The following is a 25,557-nucleotide window of genomic DNA, read 5'->3' as shown; positions in this document are numbered from 1 at the left end:
AAAGGTGACATTTATCTGAAGTGAAATACGAAATTTTCGGGTATTGTAATGTGAAAATATTTTTAAGTGGATTTCAATTAAATTTTGGATTTATTTTATTTCGTTTAAAAGTAAAAGAAAAATTTGGTGAAAAAAATTGAAAAACAATATTTAAAAATTTCAAAAGAAATTTAAACAAAATTAAAAAAATATTAACAATTTATTTTAATTAACACTGGTTGTTAATAAAATAGTTAAAAAAAAACTCAAAATAAAATATTGTCGAAGCCGAAGTATTTGACCCAGCTGTCTTCTTCCAAAATCAAAGCAAAATGGCAACCAAAGCCTTACAATTCAACTTTATAAAACAGGTAAGAAGTTATTACAACAATTTCTCCTAAATGTTGGTGAAATATTTTATCCCATATTTTTGTGAAAAGTTGCTACATAAATTTTAGTTATTGGTAATAACTTTTATTTTCAAAATTTGGTGTCACAGAAAAAGAACTGGAAGTGTAAAAAACAACAAAACCTAAGGGTGTCAACATTATTTGAATCTACATTCGGCATAGTTATAAGTTTGCCTAGTGCTTATTATCAGGTCAGAAGAAGTGTATGTGTGTGTGTTTGCTTATAATTAAAATATATGTTCCAACATACTGAAGAGGACATGATCATGGTTACCTTGACATAATATTTTGGTAGAAGACTTGCAGGATTTCTTGACAATTTTCTAATAGAAAACATACATACAGTATGCAAACTCCGTATTCGTACACACATGACAAACATAACCAGTGGGCGGAGCAGTATAGTCAGAAGAGGCCGCCCTACACAACTACCACGGAACTCTAACTGCCAGCGGATGTTTTTCCGAGCCTGGGCAATATTTCACACTATTTGCACCCTCTTATCCGATTGGAGGTAAACAGCATCTCTTCCTTACCCTGACATATTTTCCGAATATTACTAATATTCAGTACAGCCCTTTTAATTACTTTTCCAGATTGCCTTCACCGTAGGTTGTGTTGTGATGTTCGGCTTACAATTGTGATCGACACACATTGGACCAAATACGTTTCAGAAAAATTTTATTTCATCCCATCTTATTATGTCTTCCAAACTTAGTTCAAGTCCGAATTTGGGGAATATCGGTCCATGCCTTCTGGTACCTCCCACACAGTGGCCACGGCTAAGCCTAAATGCGGGCTATAGTTCACATATAGTTCATTATCGAACCGTTTTCTCGATATGTTTTTTTAATCTCGATATGCTTCGCAGGTGAAATGATTACAACAGAGTGTTAGAACCAAACCCAAAACGCGGAAAAATCAGATAATTATATTAATATAAAAAATGGGGTTATATGGGGACTACGCTTAAAAGGGGTTGACTATTAATAATTCTTCCCTTATATGGGAGCTACCAGAAAAAATGGACTCATATTTATAATTTTTAGTGGAGATATTTGGTACCCAATGTACCAAATTTCAGCGAATTCGGTTGAAAAACGCGCTCAAGAACCCCAAAATACCGAAAATTGGGGGTACCCTTATATGGGGGGCTACCAGAAAAAATGGACCTATATTCATAATTTTTTGTGGAGTCATTTGAAACCTATTAAGAACTCAAAGTACTTAATTACAGCCAATTCGGTGGAAAAATACGACCAAAACCCCCAAAATACTGAAAAATAGGAGGTACCGTTATATGGGGGCTACCAGAAAAAGTGGACCTATATTTATAATTTTTTGTGGAGACATTTAGTACCCAATAAGAACCCAATGTACCAAATTTCAGCGAATTCGGTTGAAAAACGCGCTAAAGAACCCCAAAATACCGAAAATTGGGGGTACCCTTATATGGGAGCTATCCCTAAACGTGGACCATATATCCCATCATCGAACTTGACCTACCTGCAGACAAAAGACAACCCTATGCAATATTTCAGCAGCCTTTCTCAATTCCTTCGGAAGATAGCGTGATTACAACAGACGGACATGGCTAGATCGAATTTTCTTAGAATTTTCCCCTGATCAAGAATATATAAGGTCGGAAATGAATATTTCGGTGAGTTACAAACGGAATGACAAAATTAATATACCCTCCATACTATGGTGGCGGGTAAAAAAACAATCTAGCGGTGTCAACATTGTATGTGCAGAATTTCGACGCTCCATCTCTTTATGGTGGAAAGTATAAAAACCTCAGATTCAATGTATATTTCGGCAGCTAAGGATTCCGATTTTTCAATGCAATTTTTTGGAGATTTTTATCTGAATTCGAACTAAATAAGCCAAATGCAGTCTTCATTACATTGAAACACGCACAGAAATGCAAAACAATGGATTTTTTAAATAAAATTCACATCTTAGGCCTGTCTTACTTTAACCAGTCACTTTTTATATACCAAGCTTTAACTCGTAATGACCCACACCCCCTTCATGCCCAAAAGTGCAGTGTTAATCGCAAATTACCATTGCATGACTTTAACGCAGAGGAAAACATAACACGAAAATAGGAAAACACAAATTTTCCAATTTTCGAAATTTACCAACCATTCGACCAATCGACAGACAGATGTCTGTCGTTTGTTGGCCGTCCATAGAAAGTTTAAACAATGTATTATTTCAATTTTGTTTACGCAATGTTTACATAAACTGGACCATTTAAATTGGAGTTCAATAAACTATTTTTGCTAATTAGTTTAAAATAAATAAAAAATGTATATATTTTAAAATAACAATCCAAATAGATTTGCATTTGAAATGAAATGATTTGAAAAAACCCCATTCATTTGTATGTTAGGTTTACTCCCCATTCATTAGTTCGAACGTTAGTTAGTGAATGAAGGGTTTTGAGTTTAAAAAGTGAAGTGTAAAATGCAACACGTGCTTTCACTTATTAACCTATGGGTGTTATGAATGTGATATTGAACTCAAATTGGAAATAAAAAATGTTGAAAAATAAAAAAATATAAATCTAAACAATTCGAGAATACCAACACATCCAAGGTTGTAAAGTCGGGGGGAAAATTATTTAAAACAAGTAAAAACCTTAGTAGATTCGGCCTGACCGAAGTTTTTAAATTCTCCACCATGAGGCGGACACTCAAAATACATACAATCGATTGGGACTTTTATATGGGCGGCTAACAAATCTTCATTGGCTAACAAATCCTCTCATCGAAATTTTTCAATAAAGACTCAAGTTTCGGGATAAGCCCCATATAACGATACCTCCTAAATTTCGGTTTATTTTTTCAACCGAATTGGTTGTAATTTGGTATTTTCGTTTCGCATGGGCTAACAAATTGTCACACAAAAAATTATACACTTTTTTGGGGTAGCCCCAATATAAATGTATCTGCTATATTTCAGTGTTTTAGGGAGCTTGGGCACGTTTTTCGGACGAATTGACTGTAATTTGGGTTCTCCTTGGGTAGTAAAATTCCATACCAAAAAATTTTAATATTGGTCTACTTTTTATGGTAGCTCCCATATAAGGGTACTTCCTAATATTTGGTCTTTTGGGGGGCTTGGGAACGTTTTTCAACAAAATTGGATATAATTTCGTATTTTTGATTCTCATTGGGTAGTAAAACTTACTACAAACAATTATCAGTATTTGTCCACTTTTTAGGGTAGCTCCCATGTAACGGTACACTACACTATTCGTTATTTCACGGATTTTGTGTACCTTTTTAAATCAAGGAGAACGTAATTCAGTAATTTGGATTCTCATTGGGTAGTAAACCTCCCTACCAAAAATGATCAATATTGGTCCACGCCCCCATATCACAGAACGTCCAGAATTTCAGAATTCTGTGGAGCTTGAGAACGTGTTTCAACCTAATTGCCTGTAATTTGGTATTTTGGGTAAATCTTCCCACCAAAAATTGTCAATATTGGCCTAATTTTTAGGGTAGATCCCATGTAAGTGTACCTTCCAAATTTCAATATTTTCGGGGGCTTGGGAACGTTTTTCAGCCAAATTATTTATCTGTATCCTAGTACATTGAGTTATCATTGGGTAGTGAACCTCCCTACCAAAAATAATAAACATTTATCTACTTTTTAGGGTAGCTGCCATATAATAGAACCTGCAGAATTTCAGAATTTTGGGGAGCTTGGGCACGTGTTTCAATCAATTTATTTAGGGTTCTTATTGGGTGGCAATTTTTCCTACCAAAAATGATCGAAATTGGCCTTCATTTTAGGATAGATGCTATGTAAAGGTATCTTCTGAATTTTTGTATTTTGGGGAGCTTGAGTATGTTTTTCAATTAAATTATCTGTAATTTGGTATTTTGGGTTCTCATATGCTAGTAAACCTTTCCACCAAAAGTCATCAATATTGGTATACTTTTTAGGTTAGCTCTCCTGAATTTTGGTATTTTGGGGAATTTGGGCGCGTGTTTCAATCAAATTGTCTGGTATTTGGTATTTTAGGTTCTCATTGGCTGATAAATCATCCCAATAAAATTTATCAATATTGGTCCACTTTTTAGGGTAGCTCCCACGTAAGGGTACCTCTAGAATTTCGATTTTTTGCGAAGTTTTGTCCACGTTTTTCAACCAAACTGACTCAAATTTGATATTTTGGATTCTCGATGACTAGCAGATGTTCCCACCAAAAAATATCAATATTGGTCTTCGTTTAGGGTAGCTTCCACATAGAGATACCTCCCAAATTTCGATATTTTGGGAGCTTGGACACGTTTTTCGACCAAATTGGTTCATATTTGATATTTTAGGTTTGGGTAGTCTAGAACATCTACCCACCAAAAATTGTCAACATTGGTGCCCCCATATAGCGATACATCCCAAATTTCGATATTATGGGTGTTTGGGCATGTCTTACAATCAAAGTGCCTCAAATTTCATATTTTGCGTTCTCCTAGTCAATGAAATATTCCCACCAAAAATTACCAATTTCGGACTACTTTTTATGGTAGCCCCCATTAAGCGATATCACCCAAATTTCGATATTTTGGAAAGTTTAGACATGTTTTTAAACCGAATTGAATTTAAATTGATATTTTGGATTCTCTTTGGCTAGCAAATCTTCTCATCAAAAATTATGAAAATTGTTATCCTTTTTAGGGTATCACCTATATAAGAATACCTCCAGAATTTTGGTATTTTGGGGATCTTGAGCTCGTTATTCAACCAAACTGGCTCAAATTTGATATTTTAGGTTCGAATTTGCTAACAAATCTTCCACTTAAAATTATGAAAATCGCTCTACATTTTAGGGTAACCCCCATATAAGGGTACCTCCCGAATTTCAGTATTTTGGGGATCTTGAGCAAGTTATTTAGCCAAACTGGCTCAAATTTCATATTTTGGGTTCTCATTGGCTAACAAATATTCCCACCAAAAATTATCAAAATTGGTCTCTTTTTTAAGGTAGCCCCCATATAGCGATACCTCTAAAATTTCGATATTTTAGGGAGCTTGAGCACGTTTTTCATCCAAACTGGCTCAAATCTCATATTTTGAGTTGTCATTGTGTAGCAAATCTCCCCACCAAAAATTATCAATATATATCGAATAGCCTCAATATAACCTCAATTTCTTGAACTTTTAAGAATTTCGATATTATGAAGGCTCTAGCCGAATTTTCTAACCTGAGATTCTGTAGTTTGGTATTTCATGTTCTGCTAGCAATAATTTACAATGGCATAACCATGCATTTTACGAATCGATTTTACGTATTTTGAAATTGTACCTCAAAATAGAGGGTATACAAATATCTACCAAGCCGAATTAAACGATTTTTTTTTAATTTAATAATTAACAAGGTATCAAAATATGTTTTTTCTTCTGTTCCCCTGTGTAATTATGAATAATAATTTGCATAATATGAGAAAAAAATTGTTTTCATTTTAAATTTAAACACACACAAAAAAGACTGAATAGTTTTATGTAGATCATCGTCATGAGCATCAACCCCACCACCACCATCATCATTAACTTCAGGTCGTTCATTTTGAAAACAATGAATCGTAAACCTAAATTATTATTTTTCGTTAATTTTTACAACAGTTGTTGTTGGTGGAAGTTTGTCAGTGAGCTAGAAGTGGGCATCATTTTTTTTAATCGTTGGCCAATTATTTCCATATAAATAAAATTTCGAAAATAAGCGGCAAGCGTTACGAGTAAATGAACTTGAAGGTGTTGAAATTGCCCATAATTACCATCAACTCAGTGGTTGCTGTCGGTGGTGGTGGGTTTTATCGTAATCACGTGTTGATGGGATGCTCTGCTTTTACTTAGTTAATATTTAATTTTTGGTGTTTTTTGGAACAAGGGTAGCTGTTAGTGGACCATGAACTATTAAGAAAACTTAAACATTTAATTTCCATTAAAAAATGGAAATTATGCTAACTCTACTACCTGTTGAGAAAATTTGTGGGAAATTTTAATAACAAAATGTAGAAAAATCTGAATATTAAAATGTTTGGGAAATTTTATTTCCTATTTACCATTTACTTTCTCTCTATGCTTAAGCTCTGAAATTTAAATATGGGAATGGGATAAAGGAATGGAGGAGATTCCGATCACTTACAGTTTAAAATGGAATATTTATTTTTTATTTCTTTCTTAGTTCTAACAAATATTTAGAAATTGTAAAAACAAAATTTTCAAAAAAATCCACGCCTTTTATAGACCCTTGAAAAAATATTCTTTAAAAAATCCACGCCTTTTATAGACCCTTGAAAAAGTATTCTTTAAAAAATCCACGCCTTATGCAGCCCTTGAAAAAGTATTCTTTAAAAAATCCACGCCTTATGCAGCCCTTGAAAAAGTATTCTTTAAAAAATCCACGCCTTATGCAGCCCTTGAAAAAGTATTCTTTAAAAAATCCACGCCTTATATAGACCCTCTGAAAAAATATTATTTAAAAAATCCACGCCTTTTATAGACCCTCTGAAAAAATATTATTTAAAAAATCCACGCCTTTTATAGACCCTTGAAAAAATATTCTTTAAAAAATCCACGCCTTTTATAGGCCCTCTGAAAAAATATTCTTTAAAAAATCCACGCCTTTTATAGGCCCTCTGAAAAAATATTCTTTAAAAAATCCACGCCTTTTATAGACCCTTGAAAAAATATTCTTTAAAAAATCCACGCCTTTTATAGACCCTTGAAAAAGTATTCTTTAAAAAATCCACGCCTTTTATAGACCTTTGAAAAAGTATTCTTTAAAAAATCCACGCCTTTTATAGACCCTTGAAAAAGTATTCTTTAAAAAATCCACGCCTTTTATAGACCCTTGAAAAAGTATTCTTTAAAAAATCCACGCCTTTTATAGACCCTCTGAAAAAATATTATTTAAAAAATCCACGCCTTTTATAGACCCTCTGAAAAAATATTATTTAAAAAATCCACGCCTTTTATAGACCCTTGAAAAAATATTCTTTAAAAAATCCACGCCTTTTATAGGCCCTCTGAAAAAATATTCTTTAAAAAATCCACGCCTTTTATAGGCCCTCTGAAAAAATATTCTTTAAAAAATCCACGCCTTTTATAGACCCTTGAAAAAATATTCTTTAAAAAATCCACGCCTTTTATAGACCATTGAAAAAATATTCTTTAAAAAATCCACGCCTTTTATAGACCCTTGAAAAAATATTCTTTAAAAAATCCACGCCTTTTATAGACCCTTGAAAAAATATTCTTTAAAAAATCCACGCCTTTTATAGACCCTTGAAAAAATATTCTTTAAAAAATCCACGCCTTTTATAGACCCTTGAAAAAATATTCTTTAAAAAATCCACGCCTTTTATAGACCCTTGAAAAAATATTCTTTAAAAAATTCACGCCTTTTATAGGCCCTTGAAAAAATATTCTTTAAAAAATCCACGCCTTTTATAGACCCTTAAAAAATATTCTTTAAAAAATCCACGCCTTTTATAGACCCTCTGAATAAATATTATTTTAAAAATCCACGCCTTTTATAAACCCTTGAAAAAAATATTCTTTAAAAAATCCAAGCCTTTTATAAACCCTTGAAAAAATATTCTTTAAAAAATCCACGCCTTTTATAGACCCTTAAAAAATATTCTTTAAAAAATCCACGCCTTTTATAGACCCTTAAAAAATATTCTTTAAAAAATCCACGCCTTTTATAGACCCTTAAAAAATATTCTTTAAAAAATCCACGCCTTTTATAGACCCTTGAAAAAATATTCTTTAAAAAATCCACGCCTTTTATAGACCCTTGAAAAAATATTCTTTAAAAAATCCACGCCTTTTATAGACCCTTGAAAAAATATTCTTTAAAAAATCCACGCCTTTTATAAACCCTTGAAAAAATATTCTTTAAAAAATCCACGCCTTTTATAGGCCCTCTGAAAAAATATTCTTTAAAAAATCCACGTCTTTGGCTACTTGAAAAAATAAATAAAATATTTTTGTTAGAATTTACATGCCAAAGAACGAAGTAAAGAAAATCATGATAGAAGAAACACCCATAAGAGGAAGTGGTTACAAAATAGACATGGGAAGAAGCCACAGTAGACGATGATAATGATGATGCGGTCAGGTAGTCACTTCATTCAAATATTCTTTGTGCGCTCACTTGAGAAAGATTTGAAAGTTAATTGGGGTCATTGGGTTGCCTCGCAATGCCACCAACAACAAAAATTAAAGAAAAACACGCAACAGTAGCTTGTCTGGATGGATGTTGATGATCGTTAGTTAGATACTCCCAACCGGTAGCTGTTGGTGGTGGTTGGTATTTCCTTTCATGGAATGGGCGTTCTTTTTCGAATTCATTAATATTTGGGTAACAATTAAATTAGGTTCATTTCAAAAGGAGCAGAACTTAAAAACTAAACCTATATTTTGAAATATTTTTTTTATGGAACAAAAATATTTTTTTTTTGAAACTTGGATTTGTATACCCTGCACCATAAGAAGGGCTGAATATTAAATTTGTCATTGCATTTGCAAAAGTTCGAAATATTCATTGGAAACCCATTATGTGTGTGTATTCATCATCAGAATATAATTCTATATTCGAAAAAAAAAACTCGATGAATTTCTAGCCATATACATATGTGTTTGTTGAAATCATGAGGTCGTAATATTTAAGATATAGCTTTGAAATTTTGCACAAGCTTTGATAATATTAATACACTTTTTAGCGTAGCCCCCCACATAAGGGTACCTCCCAAATTTGTTTTTTGGGGTAGTTATTTCCATTCCCCCACCGAAGTGGTGGTAATTGAAATTTACAGGTTCGCGGAAGGTGAGACAAAAATATGCAGAACAATTTCGATATAAATATATAAAAAGTTTGTAGATTTTTATACCCTTCACCACCCTGTTGTACGAGGTATTATGTTTTTGTGCATATGTTTGTAACAGGCAAAAGGAATCGAGATAGACCCATGGTTCATCTTGAGAATATGCATAGAATCACATTCTGAGTCGATTTATGCATGTCCGTCTGTCCGTCCGTCCATGTATTATTGTGAACAAAGTACAGGTCGCATTTATGATCCGATTTGGATGAAATTTGGCATAGGTCACTTATTTGACGCAATGACGAACCCTATTGAAATTGGAGAAAATCGGTTCAGATTTAGATATAGCTCCCAGATATAGTTTCGTCCGATTTTATGTAAATGGTGCACCAAACTTCCAAAACTGCTAAGATTGAAATAAAATTTTGCACAGAGTACTGAATTAGGTCTAGATTGATATATGCCAAGTTTTGTGTAAGTCGGTTCAGATTTATATATAGCTCCTATATATAGTTTCGTCCGATTTTATGTAAATGGTGCACCAAACTCCCAATATTGGTCGGATTGAGACAAAATTTTGCACAGAGTACTGTATTGGTTCAAGATTGATATATGCCAAGTTTGGTTGACATCGGTTCAGATTTCGATATAGCTTCCATATATAGTTTCGTCCGATTTTATGTAAATGGAGCACCATACTCCCAATATTTGTTGGATTGAGACAAAATTATGCACAGAGTACTGAATTAGGTCTAGATTGATATATGCCAAGTTTGGTTGAAATCGGTTCAGATTTCGATATAGCTCCCATATATAGTTTCGTCCGATTTTATGTAAATGGAGCACCATACTGCCAATATTGGTCGGATTGAGACACAATTTTGCACAGAGTACTGAATTAGATCTAGATTGATCAGGGATGGTCCGTGTGACGAATTTTTTGGTTTTCGACTGTCAAAAAGGTGTAAACGTCGAAAACGTCATATACCTGTATAAAATGTAATAAATGTAGTAAACGTCATTTATTTCAATATTATCAGCATATACAGTTATTTTCAAGAATACATATTATTTTACATATATCTCACTATACCTTGCTAGAACTGGTAAAAATGACTAAATTTTTTTGAGAAGAAAATTTTGAAATTTTATATTAATTTGAGTTAAGCATGCGTAATATCCAGATTGATTAATGGAAATTGCTATTTTGTCAAAAACCTAATGGATTTGGGTAGGTTTCCGACGTTTCTGACGTATGTATTATACGTCGGAAATGTATGTCATTTACGTCACTGTTTCTGACAGATTTGATATATGCCGAGTTTTGTTGGAATCGATTCAGATTTAGATATAGTTTCGTCCGATTTTATGTAAATTGAGCACCAAAGAGTCAAATTTAGCCCGATTAGCACAAACATGTCAAATTTAGCATCTTTTGTATCTACCCAAAGTGGTGAAGAGCATAGTCGGCCCGTCCGACTTTTGAACTTTCCTTACTGCTTTTAAATTGCCCTGGTATTCTCTTCCGTTTTTAAAACCCACCACCATTTATCTTGAGATTCTGCTGCTACTTTCTATTCTTCACATGAAAAACAAAATACCGAATATTTATTCATTTCATAATGACCATCGAAAATTATAGTATTTCAAGAAAAAAAAAACAAAGAATAAGAAATGAGACTTCTTCCGGTATGGAAAAGAAAATTAGAGTGAACGAAAAAAGCACAAAGAAAGAAAACAAAAGAAATGAAAACTTAATCACGTCTGACATTGAACAATTAATCTATTTTAAATTTGAAGCTACTTCATGCTGCTGCATGGAAGCGTTTTTTTTTTGGGTTTGTCGCTTGACTTCAGGTAGCAATAGCCGTGGGAGATACGAGAGTGAGCTGCAATCAAAACGTCAACCATAATTACATCGTGTAACTACTGTGAAAAGACACTAGAACTTGCATAGTGTATTCCGATATAAATTTCTTTTTTTGGGAACATTTCCAAGATAATGACGATGATGATGTACATCGTCATCATCATTATCATAAAATTACTAAAACTCATTAACGACTTACAAACATATTTCATATGCTACGCATATCGAAAAAAAAATTGAGTTATGTTCGGAAGATATGCAGATAAATAAATTTGACTTGAAGCGTTTTTTGGATGCCACCATCAGAGGCTAAACATGAAAGACGAAGTTTAAACACAGCCAATCAGTCAAACCAAGCAACTAGTCATCTACCAACCCACCCACTTATACCTGACATCGACTATTGGCAAAGAATCCCCCCCCATATCAACCTTCATTCTAATTAATTTCTGTTTGGTTTCAGTTGATTGCTTGCCTGACTTCGTAATGCCAGTGGCAACATTTCAGCGGCAGGGTACTACTATCTCGTTCGGATCATAAAATTCAAAACACCTTCATAAACAAATTGATAAATTTCTACGAAACGAAAACATGTTCGAATTGATTGAATGTGAAATTGGTATTTGTTTTGGTAAATTGAGGAGGAGTAGAAGATAAAGAGGATGATGATATTGCCGATATGGGTGTTAAATTACAGGGAAATTGTGAGTTGGGTAAATTTCAATAAAGAGGAAGTGTTGCAAAAATTAATTTTTATTTGAAAACAAATATTAACTTAATATTGAAATGTAATTTTTTTGACAACAACAGCATAGGTGATGTCGGAATATATGATTGTTGTATTCCTTGAAAAAAAATACACAGCTTCATTTTCTTTTGGATCCTAAAAATGGGGCCGACCATATGATACCCCACACAACTGCCACTGAAGTCAAAGTTTCTGCGAATTTATATTCCAAGTCCAGGCAATATTTCGCCCTCTTGATCGATTGGAGATCAACATCTCCACTTTCTAAACCTGGTATATTTTGCAAATCTTGTTTCCCGTGGTGCATATTTACGCCATAAAATAAAAATATGGTCACTTTAGGTTTTGGTTGATTTGAACCTCGGAATACTGATCCAAACAGCCGTTCTAAGTATTTGGTCAGATCCCCTTCACCGTACATGTAATAATGGCCTATAGAGCGACTATAGATCGAACAAAAATAAAGTTTTCCGTTAAGGGAACCCCCCCATTCTAGATTTTTTATTTTTAAGATTTTAAATGTGCTGGTAAATGAATACCAATGCTTGTTAAGGTTTGTAACTTGGCACATATATATTTGAAGATTTAAAAAGAAAGAAAAATAATTTACCAAAATTTGTTGTTGTTTTTTTGGGTTCAAAGAAAAGTCCATATTTTCGATGGCGGGCATGATAACTCCTCACTGGAACATCGGAATCCGAAAATTCCAACTGTGTTAGAAAGGGGACATGTCTGGCTCTCGTATGAACTAGGATTATTGACTTCGCACAACAATTAACAAAATGGCGGAACTTTGAATTTTTTTTGGAAAATCGCATATTTTTTACCACAAACTAAGTTAAAAAATAAGGAAGATCTTTACCGATTGGCTTTATCCTAGTTCATACGAGAGCTACACACTCCCAGAGAAACGTGTCAAAATTTGAAACCGATTGGATTATTAGTTTTTGAGTTATCGTGCCCGCCATTCGTTTTGAGAAAAACGCGTTCAAAGTTTGAGAAGACCTTTAGCCGTGACTTGATGCTGACACAATAAATCGGCTATATCTTCAAGAATTCTTGAGATTTTCACTTGAAATTGAAATCAAAAAAAAACTTGAAATCAAAAAAAAATTTTGACACCGAGAATGGGGGGTCCCCTTAAACTAGAACCCAAAGTATCAATTTGGAGTCTGATTCAGTTCAAAAAAGTACATGTAATAATGGCCTATAGAGCGACTATAGATCGAACAAAAATAAAGTTTTCCGTTAAGGGAACCCCCCCATTCTCGATTTTTTATTTTTAAGATTTTAAATGTGCTGGTAAATGAATACCAATGCTTGTTAAGGTTTGTAACTTGGCACATATATATTTGAAGATTTAAAAAGAAAGAAAAATAATTTACCAAAATTTGTTGTTGTTTTTTTGGGTTCAAAGAAAAGTCCATATTTTCGATGGCGGGCATGATAACTCCTCACTGGAACATCGGAATCCGAAAATTCCAACTGTGTTAGAAAGGGGGCATGTCTGGCTCTCGTATGAACTAGGATTATTGACTTCGCACAACAATTAACAAAATGGCGGAACTTTGATTTTTTTTTTTGGAAAATCGCATATTTTTTACCACAAACTAAGTTAAAAAATAAGGAAGATCTTCACCGATTGGCTTTATCCTAGTTCATACGAGAGCTACACACTCCCAGAGAAACGTGTCAAAATTTGAAACCGATTGGATTATTAGTTTTTGAGTTATCGTGCCCGCCATTCGTTTTGAGAAAAACGCGTTCAAAGTTTGAGAAGACCTTTAGCCGTGACTTGATGCTGACACAATAAATCGGCTATATCTTCAAGAGTTCTTGAGATTTTCACTTGAAATTGAAATCAAAAAAAAACTTGAAATCAAAAAAAAATTTTGACACCGAGAATGGGGGGGTCCCCTTAAACTAGAACCCAAAGTATCAATTTGGAGTCTGATTCAGTTCAAAAAAGTTACCAAAGTCCAACTAATAATGAATAATGGGGGGATGCGTTATATAGAGGCCTACTGCGAAGCAGTATTGATCAGGCGGACAGGGCTAAATCAAATGGAATTTTAATCCGACTAAGAATATGTCTACCGCATGGCGTCTCCGGTGAATATTTCGATGTCTATTGAACGAATATGCAAATTTAATATACACTCGTTAAGAATCTGTTGAAAATTCCAAAATATCTGAAAATTCAAACTCTTTAAGAACTTTTAAAAATATTCTTTAAAAAAATCCACGCTATGTGAGAGCCCAAGTATCCCTTCTCAATTAGACACCACAGCTGTGTAGATTTTTCAAAAAAAAAAATATTTATAAAAAATCGGTGAAGGATCTACACATGAAAGGTGTAGAAAATAGTAAAGTCGGACGGGGCCGATTATATGATACCCTTCACCACCCTGGGTATATTAAACAGATGGAATCCTAACAGACGTCGCATTTTTGAAGGACCATTAACATGAAATGAAAAATGTCATTCTGCAACCTATACTACATTTTGGTCAGATATAGAGTTGCTTCTTAAAATAGGACAAAATTATGTAATATATATAGGGACTTTGGTGCACCATTTACATAAAATCGGACGAAAATATATATGGGAGCTATATATAAATCTGAACCGATTTTCACAAAATTTTACACACATCTTTCTAGACTTAATTCCGTACGCTGTGCCAAATTTCGTGTAAATCGAAGGATATATAGGGACTATGGTGCACCATTTACATAAAATCGGACGAAAATATATATGGGAGCTATATATAAATCTGAACCGATTTTTCCCAATTTCAATAGGGTTCGTCCTGTGGCTAAATAAATGAGCAGTACCAAATTTCATCCAATTCGAATCAAAAATGCGGCCTGTACTTTGTTTAAGATTTAACATAGACAGACGGACGGACATGCATAAAATCCACGCCTCTTATAGTCCTCTTGAAAAATATTCTTTAATAAATCCACGCCTCAGTTGGCTATTGAAAAATATTCTTTAATAAATCCACGCCTCAGTTGGCTATTGAAAAATATTCTTTAATAAATCCACGCCTCAGTTGGCTATTGAAAAATATTCTTTAAAAAATCCACGCCTCTTATAGTCCTCTTGAAAAATATTCTTTAAACAATTCACGCCTCTTATACGCCTCTTCAAACTATTCATTAGAAAAACCAAGCCTCTTATAAGCCTCTTCAAAATATTCTTTAAAAAATCCACGCCTCTTATAGTCCTCTTGAAAAATATTCTTTAAAAAACCCACGCCCCTTATAGGTCTTCAAAAAATATTCGTTAAAAAATCCCCACCTCTTATTGCCCTTGAAAAAAATATTTTTTTAAAATCCACTCCTTGTGTTGGTCTTTGAGAAAATATTTTAAAAAAAATCAAATATTTAAATATCATATTGAGTGAATGACCCCAGTGATAAGCAAACAACAACAAAAACAACAGCCAGCAAAGTATTTGAATTTAAATCCATTCATTCATTGTAATTGAAAAAAATTTATTTATGTTCAACATTTTATGTAAAACCGCCAACAAAAATGTTTGACATTTAAATTAGACAATTTGTTGTTGTTGTTGGCCATTCATAAAAAACATGGCAATATTTTCCCAAAAAAATATTAAACAATGAATGGAAAAAAAACGATCTCACAGCAATGGGTGGGATGGATGTGAACGATGCTTAAATGAGGGAGTGATTGTGCGGCAAGGTGGGAGACATATATTAACAAGAGGTTACAGGATTCATTAATGATTATGGTATGATTTAACAACTAAAGGGTGGTGCGATTGGTTACATATGGGAATTTAAATAAAAAAATTAAGGTTTAAAAAATCCAAAAAATGGAATTATTTTTAAAGGGGACGAAGTGTTTATGAGATATGGAGGGAGACATATATTAATACATGTATTGATTATTTTATCATCGTGCTTTTTATATCAATTTTTAATTTTTTTCCCTGAAACTGAAACCCAATAGCATTTAATTTTCTTTTTCATAATTTCTATGAATCTGTGGACCCAATAAACCACACGCTCGCTCTCAACCAACAAACATATCGAAAAACATGTGGCAAGCATTTGTGGCATTTACTTTAGTGTTGCATACAAAGGTGATGGTGGTAATTGATTGCTGCATTTGATTTTATGAATGTGTCTGCCTCCATTTCATTATCGAGGGGTCTCTCCAGGTAATCTGAATAGGCCACCATAATAACATCGATGACACCTCACAAAAAATCATAGCAACAGAGCACAGCATCTCAGGAGCATCTCAGCACCATCATTGATGGTCTTTGGTGTTGGTATAGAAAAATGTGAAAATTAACCAAAACCGTCGATGAAAGCATGGAAATGAATGATTTTCTTTCATGGAGAGGTATGTGAGTTATAAAAATAAACACATGTACATATGTGAGTACATGTGTTCGACCACATGTGAGGTCTTTATGTCTATCTGTCTGCCGAGGTGTCAGTTTGTCTATATGGGGGTTTTCTTTCTTTGCAAACCACAAAATAGTGAAAATGTGTAATTTTGCTGTTAACATGGAGTCTGTCTTTTTTTCTGAAGTTTGAAAACGAAGTTTGAAATCTTTTAAATCAAGGCCAAGATGAAAATTAATGAAGACAAAGGTGATCACTTAAGACTACAGACAGACAATTGATGGTTGGTTTATTTAGCTAGTCTTTAATGAAAGGAATATTCCAATCTATTGTCTGACAGACTTTCAATCAGTTTGTGGTTAGATCTGTTTGTAGACTTGAAAGTGTTTAAATGAGGCATTGGGTTATATTCTGTGCTATTTCTGTGATTGTTGTGCTTCTGGTCTTGAGATAAGTCACTCAAGATCTATTTAATCACAATTATTGTGGTAATGTGGTTTGGCTTAGTTTTAGAAATTATGGAAAAACACAGCCGATTTTTTCAAGGGGCTCTACAAAAGTGGATTTTTTAAAGAATATTGTTTTCAGGGTTATAACAGGCGTGGATTTAAAAAAAACTATTTTTTTCAAGGGCTGTACGAATTTTTAAAGAATTTTTAAACAAAAGAGGTTATCAAGTCGTGGATTGTTTTTAAAAATATTTTTAAGGCATATAAGAGGTGGGGATTTTTAAAAGAATATTTTTTCAAGGCCTATAAGAGGTGAGGATTTTTTAAAGAATATTATATAAGGTTTATAAGAGGTGTGGATTTTTTAAAAAACATTTTTTCGAGGCTTATAAGAGGTGTGGATTTTTTAAAGAATATTTTTTCGAGACTTATAAGAGGTGTGGATTTTTTAAAGAATATTTTTTCAAGGCCTATAAGAGGCGTGGACTTTTTAAAGAATATTTTTTTAAGGCCTATAAGAGGCGTGGACTTTTTAAAGAATATTTTTTCAAGGCCTTTAAGAGGCGTGGACTTTTTAAAGAATATTTTTTCAAGGCCTATAAGAGGCGTGGACTTTTTAAAGAATATTTTTTCAAGGCCTATAAGAGGCGTGGACTTTTTAAAGAATATTTTTTCAAGGCCTATAAGAGGCGTGGACTTTTTAAAGAATATTTTTTCAAGGCCTATAAGAGGCGTGGGCTTTTTAAAGAATATTTTTTCAAGGCCTATAAGAGGCGTGGACTTTTTAAAGAATATTTTTTCAAGGCCTATAAGAGGCGTGGGCTTTTTAAATAATATTTTTTCAAGGCCTATAAGAGGCGTGGACTTTTTAAAGAATATTTTTTCAAGGCCTATAAGAGGCGTGGACTTTTTAAAGAATATTTTTTCAAGGCCTATAAGAGGCGTGGACTTTTTAAAGAATATTTTTTCAAGGCCTATAAGAGGCGTGGACTTTTTAATGAATATTTTTTCAAGGCCTATAAGAGGCGTGGACTTTTTAAAGAATATTTTTTCAAGGCCTATAAGAGGCGTGGACTTTTTAAAGAATATTTTTTCAAGGCCTATAAGAGGCGTGGACTTTTTAAAGAATATTTTTTCAAGGCCTATAAGAGGCGTGGACTTTTTAAAGAATATTTTTTCAAGGCCTATGAGAGGCGTGGATTTTTTAAAGAATATTTTTTCAAGACCTATGAGAGGCGTGGATTTTTTAAAGAATATTTTTTCAAGACCTATGAGAGGCGTGGATTTTTTAAAGAATATTTTTTCAAGACCTATGAGAGGCGTGGATTTTTTAAAGAATATTTTTTCAAGACCTATGAGAGGCGTGGATTTTTTAAAGAATATTTTTTCAAGACCTATGAGAGGCGTGGATTTTTTAAAGAATATTTTTTCAAGACCTATGAGAGGCGTGGATTTTTTAAAGAATATTTTTTCAAGACCTATGAGAGGCGTGGATTTTTTAAAGAATATTTTTTCAAGACCTATGAGAGGCGTGGATTTTTTAAAGAATATTTTTTCAAGACCTATGAGAGGCGTGGATTTTTTAAAGAATATTTTTTCAAGACCTATGAGAGGCGTGGATTTTTTAAAGAATATTTTTTCAAGACCTATGAGAGGCGTGGATTTTTTAAAGAATATTTTTTCAAGACCTATGAGAGGCGTGGATTTTTTAAAGAATATTTTTTCAAGACCTATGAGAGGCGTGGATTTTTTAAAGAATATTTTTTCAAGACCTATGAGAGGCGTGGATTTTTTAAAGAATATTTTTTCAAGACCTATGAGAGGCGTGGATTTTTTAAAGAATATTTTTTCAAGACCTATGAGAGGCGTGGATTTTTTAAAGAATATTTTTTCAAGACCTATGAGAGGCGTGGATTTTTTAAAGAATATTTTTTCAAGACCTATGAGAGGCGTGGATTTTTTAAAGAATATTTTTTCAAGACCTATGAGAGGCGTGGATTTTTTAAAGAATATTTTTTCAAGACGTGGATTTTTTAAAGAATATTTTTTCAAGACGTGGATTTTTTAAAGAATATTTTTTCAAGAAGTGGATTTTGTAAGGAATATTTTTTCAAGACCTATGAGAGGCGTGGATTTTTTAAAGAATATTTTTTCAAGACCTATGAGAGGCGTGGATTTTTTAAAGAATATTTTTTCAAGTGTCTACGTGGATGTTTTAAAGAATATAAGAGACGTGGATTTATTAAAGAATATTTTTTCAAGAAGTGGATTTTGTAAGGAATATTTTTTCAAGACCTATGAGAGGCGTGGATTTTTTAAATAATATTTTTTCAAGACCTATGAGAGGCGTGGATTTTTTAAAGAATATTTTTTCAAGACGTGGATTTTTTAAAGAATATTTTTTCAAGACGTGGATTTTTTAAAGAATATTTTTTTAAGACGTGGATTTTTTAAAGAATATTTTTTCAAGACGTGGATTTTTTAAAGAATATTTTTTCAAGACGTGGATTTTTTAAAGAATATTTTTTCAACAGACGTGGATTTTTTAAAGAATATTTTTTCAAGAGACGTGGATTTTTTAAAGAATATTTTTTCAAGACGTGGATTTTTTAAAGAATATTTTTTCAAGACGTGGATTTTTTAAAGAATATTTTTTCAAGACGTGGATTTTTTAAAGAATATTTTTTCAAGACGTGGATTTTTTAGAGAATTTTTTTTTTCAAGACGTGGATTTTTTAAAGAATATTTTTTCACGGCAAGTCTTCATTTAAATTTCTTTCTTAAAGACGTCTGTAAAATTTCATAATATTTCAATTTTTCTTTAAATCAAAATAAATTGCTCAAATTATTAACGCTTCCCCTGTACAACAAATTATATAAAAATTTGTTTTCACCTGAAATTCCGTCATATTCGACATCTGTGTTGGCTAATGGAGGAAATTGTTAAGACACGCATACCACGTCAACTATATTTTGTTCCGGAGTTTTTTCTTTACTAATTATCGTAGTAAATTTGGTTGATGATAATATTTTTTCCTTTCATTACTGAAATATCAACTTTTAGATGATGAAGACATCAACTAAGCTGAACCTGGGTCTTAATCCCGCAGTGTAGTTAGATTGGTATCGCGCACAAGAAATAAAAAACTTCAAATATTTTTACCATAAAAACTCATCAATGGAAATCAGTGAAACTAATGGCAAAACATACACACGTGTGTATGTATGTGTGGTGAAGATATTTATTTTTTAAAAATATTTCTAACTGATTACCATAACATGAGTTTTTTTTTTTGAAAAAAAATTATAATTAACCGAGAAAAATGCAGTAACACCAATGAAATGCACTGTAAATTTGTAAGCCAAAAGCTCCTAGACCACTCACCTTTACTCACTTTATGGGGATAGATGACGGACGGCTGCATGGTATATCATAATGGACCATAATAAATTCGCAACAATATTCATATCTCCACCAACTGAAGGTATGCAAACAAAAAAATTATGCAAAACTCATAATCAAAATACCAAAAGTAACAAGTGAAAAAGCTTTAAGTTCGGCCGGTCCGAACTTTGGATACCCTCCACCATAGGTATATTGAAAGGTATTTAAATTAAAAAATAGGGAACGTGCCAAAAAGTGGACTTATACCGACAGTTCTACAAACCGATTAATGTAAGCAATTATGTACACCAAATACAAATTTCAAGGATTTCAGTCGGTATTCTTCATAAAATTTGAAAACTCCAAAACGTGGACCGATATTGATTACGCATGGTAGAGTGAATCATGTGCATAAAATCCTCAAGCTACTGAGCTATATGAGGCTATGACTTAAAGGTGGACCAAAATTGATTACATAGCTAGGAATTAGCGAATATTTGGGGTTATCATTATATGAGGGACTATGCCTAATTAATGACCGAAATAGCTCAATTTCGAATCCAATATTTTAGTTTCCTATCTCAATTCTTTCCTTCAGGAGGTATCATTGTATGGGAGAGATGCCTAAATGCTGTCTGATATATTTCATAACCTCAGTTTCGAGTTGTTTTTTATCACGATATCCTTAGATGGCGGAATGATTACAAAATGTGGCTAAATCGTCTTAGAACTCCATACGTTGTAGAATAAAAACTGAGAATTTCGAGTAAAGAATATTACACATAGTATCGTGGGATACAGGTATATTTGGACAACCCCAACACATGGAACAAATCTGATAACAATTTCAATATAAAAAGGGGGTTATATGGGGACTACCCCTAAAAAGGGGAGGAATATTAATAATTTTTGGGAGTGAGGCATGTTACCATATTAGGGATAAGTAAATCCACTTTCGACTAATCGATTAATCGACTTTTTGTATTGAAAAGTCTAAAATTTGAAGTCGACTTTTGATCTATGAGGAAATCGTAAAGTCAACTTTTTAAGATCGACTTTCGATTTTCTTCATAAATAGTTGATTTGATTGATTTAATAGTTGATTTTAAATAGTTTTGACAAAATCGAAGATCGAAAATTCGACTTTTTAGTCAAAGGCAAAAATCGAAAAGTCTTAAAATCGACTTTTTGGTCAGAGGCAAAAATCGAAAAGTCTAAAAGTCGACTTTTGCTCTAGACTACGTATCCCTATACCATATACGACTACAGAAAACCAAATTACAATGAATTTGGTTGAAAAACGAGTTCAAGGACCTCAAAATACCGAAAATTGGGGGTACCTTTATATGGGGACTATCCGAAAAAATGGACCCATATTTATATTTTTTAGTAGGGAGATTTGCTACCCAATAAGAACTCATTGTACCTAATTTCAATGAATTCGGCCGTCAAATAAGATCAGAACTCCCAAAATACCGAAAATTTGTGGGTACCGTTATATGGGGACTACCAGAAAAAGTGGACCTATATTTATAATTTTTAGTGGAGTAATTTGGTACCCAATAAGAAACCAATGTACAAAATTTCAGCGAATTCAGTTATAAAACGCGCCCAAGAACTTTAAAATACCGAAAATTTGGGGGTACCCTTATAGGGGGGCTATCCGAAAAAATTGACCAATATTTATAATTTTCAGTAGGAAGATTTGCTACGCAATAAGAAATCAAAGTACCAAATTTCTACGAATTCGGTTGAAAAACGTGCTCAAGAACCTTAAAATACCGAAAATTGGGGGGTACCCTTATATGGAAGTTATGCCTAAACGTGGATCGATGTAGCTCATCTTCGAACTTGACCTGCCTGCAGACAAAAGACAACTCTATGCAAATTTATGGTGATCTATCTCTAGAAGCTAGAGTGTTTACAACAGACAGGCGGACAGACGGACATTCTCAAATCGTCATAGAATTTTACGCTGATCAAGAATATATATATACTATATAGGGTCGGAAATGACTATTTCGATGCGTTACAAACGAAAAAACAAAACTAATATACCCTTCATACTATGGTATAAAAATAAATAAAACCAGTAAGGAAAATCGGACGGGGCCGACTGTATGATACCCTTCACCACTTTGGGTATATTCAACAGATGAATCCTAACAGACGTCGCATTTTTAAAGGACCAGTAAAAATGGATCCATAAACATGTCATTCTGCAACCGATACTTAATTTTTAATTTGATCAGATTTAGAAGTTATATCTAAATCTGAACCGATTTCAGGAAACTTAAAACACATCATTCTAGACCTAATTTATTACGCTGTGCCAAATTTCGTGCAAATCGAGAGATATATAGGGACTTTGGTGCACCATTTACATTAAATCGGATGAAAATATATATATGGGAGCTATATCTAAATCTGAACCGATTTTCCCAATTTCAATAGGGTTCGTCCTTGGACCAAATAAGTGACCTATGCCAAATTTCATCCAAATCGGATCCTAAATGCGACCTGTACTTTGTTCACAAAAATACATGGACGGACGGACAGACGGACATGCGTAAATCGACTCAGAAAGTGATTCTATGCATATTCTCAAAAGGAACCATGTGTCTATCTCGTTTCCTTTTGCCTGTTACAAACATATGCACAAAGACATAACAACATGTACCACAATGTGGTGAGGGGTATAACAAGACGCTGATACTACCCGTGTTGTTATATGGATCTGAAGCATGGGTACCTACGCAAGCAGATGAGGCAGCTCTTGGAGTGTTTGAGAGAAAAATTCTCAGAAAGATCTATAGGCCGATGTGCGTTGACGGTGAATATCACCGTCGAATGAACTATGAGCTGCACCAGCTATTCTCGGACATCGGCATTGTCAGACGTATTGAGCTGCAGCGAATACGTTGGCTAGGTCATGTTGTGAGAATGGATGAATATGCCGCAGCCCAAAAGGCATATAAGAGCGAACCAGTTGATGGTTTACGCAGAAGGGAAAGGTCACGAATAAGATGGAAAGATCAAGTGGAAGATAACATTGCCGAACATCGTCTTTCAAATTGGAAAAACTGCGCAAAGGACCGACGCGCCTGGAAATCGTTTTTAAGCTCGGGTTATGGAGCGAAAGTTATGAAAGAGGCGTGGATTTTTTAAAGAATATTTTTTCAAGGCCTCTAAGAGGAAGGGAATTTTTTAAAGAATATTTTTTGAAGGCCTGTAAGAGGCAGTCGATTTTTTAAAGAATATTTTTTTCAAGGCCTCTAAGAGGCAGTGGATTTTTTAAAGAATATTTTTTCAAGGCCTCTAAGAGGCGTGGATTTTTTAAAGATTGTTTTTCCAAGGGCTATAGGAGGCGTGGCATTTTTAAAGTATATTTTTCAAAGGTATAAGAGGCGTGGATTTTTTAAAGAATATTTTTCAAGGGCTATAAGAGTCGTGGATTTTTTAAAGAATATCTTTTTAGGGACTAGAATAGGTGTGGATTTTTTAAAGAATATTTTTTCAAGGGCTATAAGAGGCGAGTCTTTTTAAGAATATATTTTCAAGGGCTGTAAAAGGTGGAGATTTTTAAAGAATATTTTTTCAAGGCCTATAAATGGTGAGGATTTTTTGAAGAATATTGTTTAGGCCTGTAAGAGGTGAGGATTTTTAATGAATATGAATAACATCCATCTCCCTGGTGTAGGGTATAAAAATGCAACAACTCCAAACAACCAAGTTAACAATAATCAAGATTGCATGCCTTACAAACATTGAAATGTTTTAAAAAATATATTTTATATACCAACAATAATTCATGGTTTTTATGAGCTATGCATCGAAAAACATAAACGAAAAGGCCTTTGGCCTTTTCCGACCAAAGGCTGTTACACAGATCGGATTGTCTGTTCAAAACGTATTTATGAACAGTAGCTGTGTAATCTGCTAATGCTACAGGTCACTTGGTGCGATCGTTTAATATAGAAATTGTTTACCATGGAGTAAATGAGGTCCAAGACCAACCACTATAGTGTAGATAATGACCAGACCACACTTCACCACAAAATCAACAAAAAAGTCCCCCGTATCATTCTCCACAACTCACTTTACCCAATTGCCCATATGGCCACAGCTTATCTCCATGGAGGTATTTTAGTGAAGATAATCTCTTAAATTCCCCCAGCGCATGTCCATAACATTAATACGAACGCGATTGGTTAAAAGAAATTTGTATTTTAGCTTTTTATGGTCAACACAAATGATCGACAATTAACTTCCAATTTAAAATCCTTACCAAAGGAACGCACACACACCGACTCACACACACACGCACTTAATTGCGGCAAGTGTGAGTGTGATCAATCCATAAATCATTTAATTAAAATCACTAAACGTCAATCAAATGTCAAATTGCAATCATCATCGCCATTGCATGGCATGGCGCATCACTTGGAATGAAACATGATTTGAAATGGTAACAAATTTCAAAATTTTTGAATCATGAAAAAAAAGAAGAGGAGCAGCTTTGAATGAAACAAAATCCATGCTTCTTTGTTGATTTAACGTGATCGTATTTGTATTTGTTTTTTTTTTTTTTAAGAAATATTACATGGAAAAACGTGATCAGCAAGTGGAAGGTTTTTCTTCTTCTTCTTTTTCTATTCGTTTGTATGGAGTTTAATTACAACACCGTTTCATCGTTTCTTCTTCAATAAGTTTTGATTCACAAAACAAAAGCCATGAAATGATGAATGGTGGGTTAACTCCACCGCCAATATTACTGGGGCAAAAGCTAAGTTCATCCCGCGAAGTCATTGTTGCTGTGCATCAATAATAATACATTTGATGAAAATTGACAGTGGGCAATGATAAACCAAAATATTTTTATACTAGTTTTGTTTTTTTATATTAGTTTTGTTTTCCGTTTGTAACGCATCGAAATGATTATTTCCGACCCTATAAAGTATATATATATATATATATGCTTTGACATCTGCCTGTTGTAATCACTCTAGGTCTAAACGAATTGAGATAGATCGCCAAAATTTTGCATATAGTAGTCTTTTGTCTGCAGGCAGGTCAAGTTCGAAGATATATCGGTCCACGTTTAGGCATAGCTCCCATATAAGGGTATCCCCCAGAGATTCTTGAGCGCGTTTATCAACTGAATTCGCTGAAATTTGTTACTATTAGTTCTTATTGGGTAGCAAATCTCCCCACTAAAAATCGTAAATATGGGCCAATTTTTTCGTTTAGCCCCCATATAAGGGTATCTCCAATTTTGGGGGGTTTTATCGCATTTTTCTACCGAATTCGTTGAAATTTAGTACTTCTAGTTCTTATTGGTTTGCAAATCTTCCCACTAAAAATTATAAATATAGGTCCTTTTTTTAACATAGACCCCATATAACGGTACCCCCAAATTCTCGATATTTTGGAAGTTTTTATCGCATTTTTCGACCGAATTCGCTGAAATTTGGTACT

At 33.4% G+C, this 25,557-nt stretch overlaps 1 protein-coding gene across 1 annotated transcript in view; it reads left to right on the top strand.

Annotated features, from left to right (window-relative positions):
• Positions 1 to 305: 305 nt before the first annotated feature.
• The window catches only part of LOC133337927 (villin-like protein quail), a 51,343-nt gene continuing 26,091 nt past the window's right edge, over positions 306 to 25,557 (top strand). Inside the window, exon 1 of the mRNA XM_061546128.1 lies at positions 306 to 350. Within this exon, the coding sequence (XP_061402112.1) occupies positions 312 to 350 (39 nt within the window). The 5' untranslated portion in view covers positions 306 to 311. The remainder of the gene's footprint in view (positions 351 to 25,557) is intronic.

Source organism: Musca vetustissima, unplaced genomic scaffold (assembly GCF_032173495.1).
Source record: "Musca vetustissima isolate MV318-11 ecotype Yass unplaced genomic scaffold, APGP_CSIRO_Mvet_v1 utg41630, whole genome shotgun sequence".
NCBI classification, from domain to species: domain Eukaryota; kingdom Metazoa; phylum Arthropoda; class Insecta; order Diptera; family Muscidae; genus Musca; species Musca vetustissima.
This window is presented reverse-complemented; position numbering and strand designations above follow the sequence as displayed.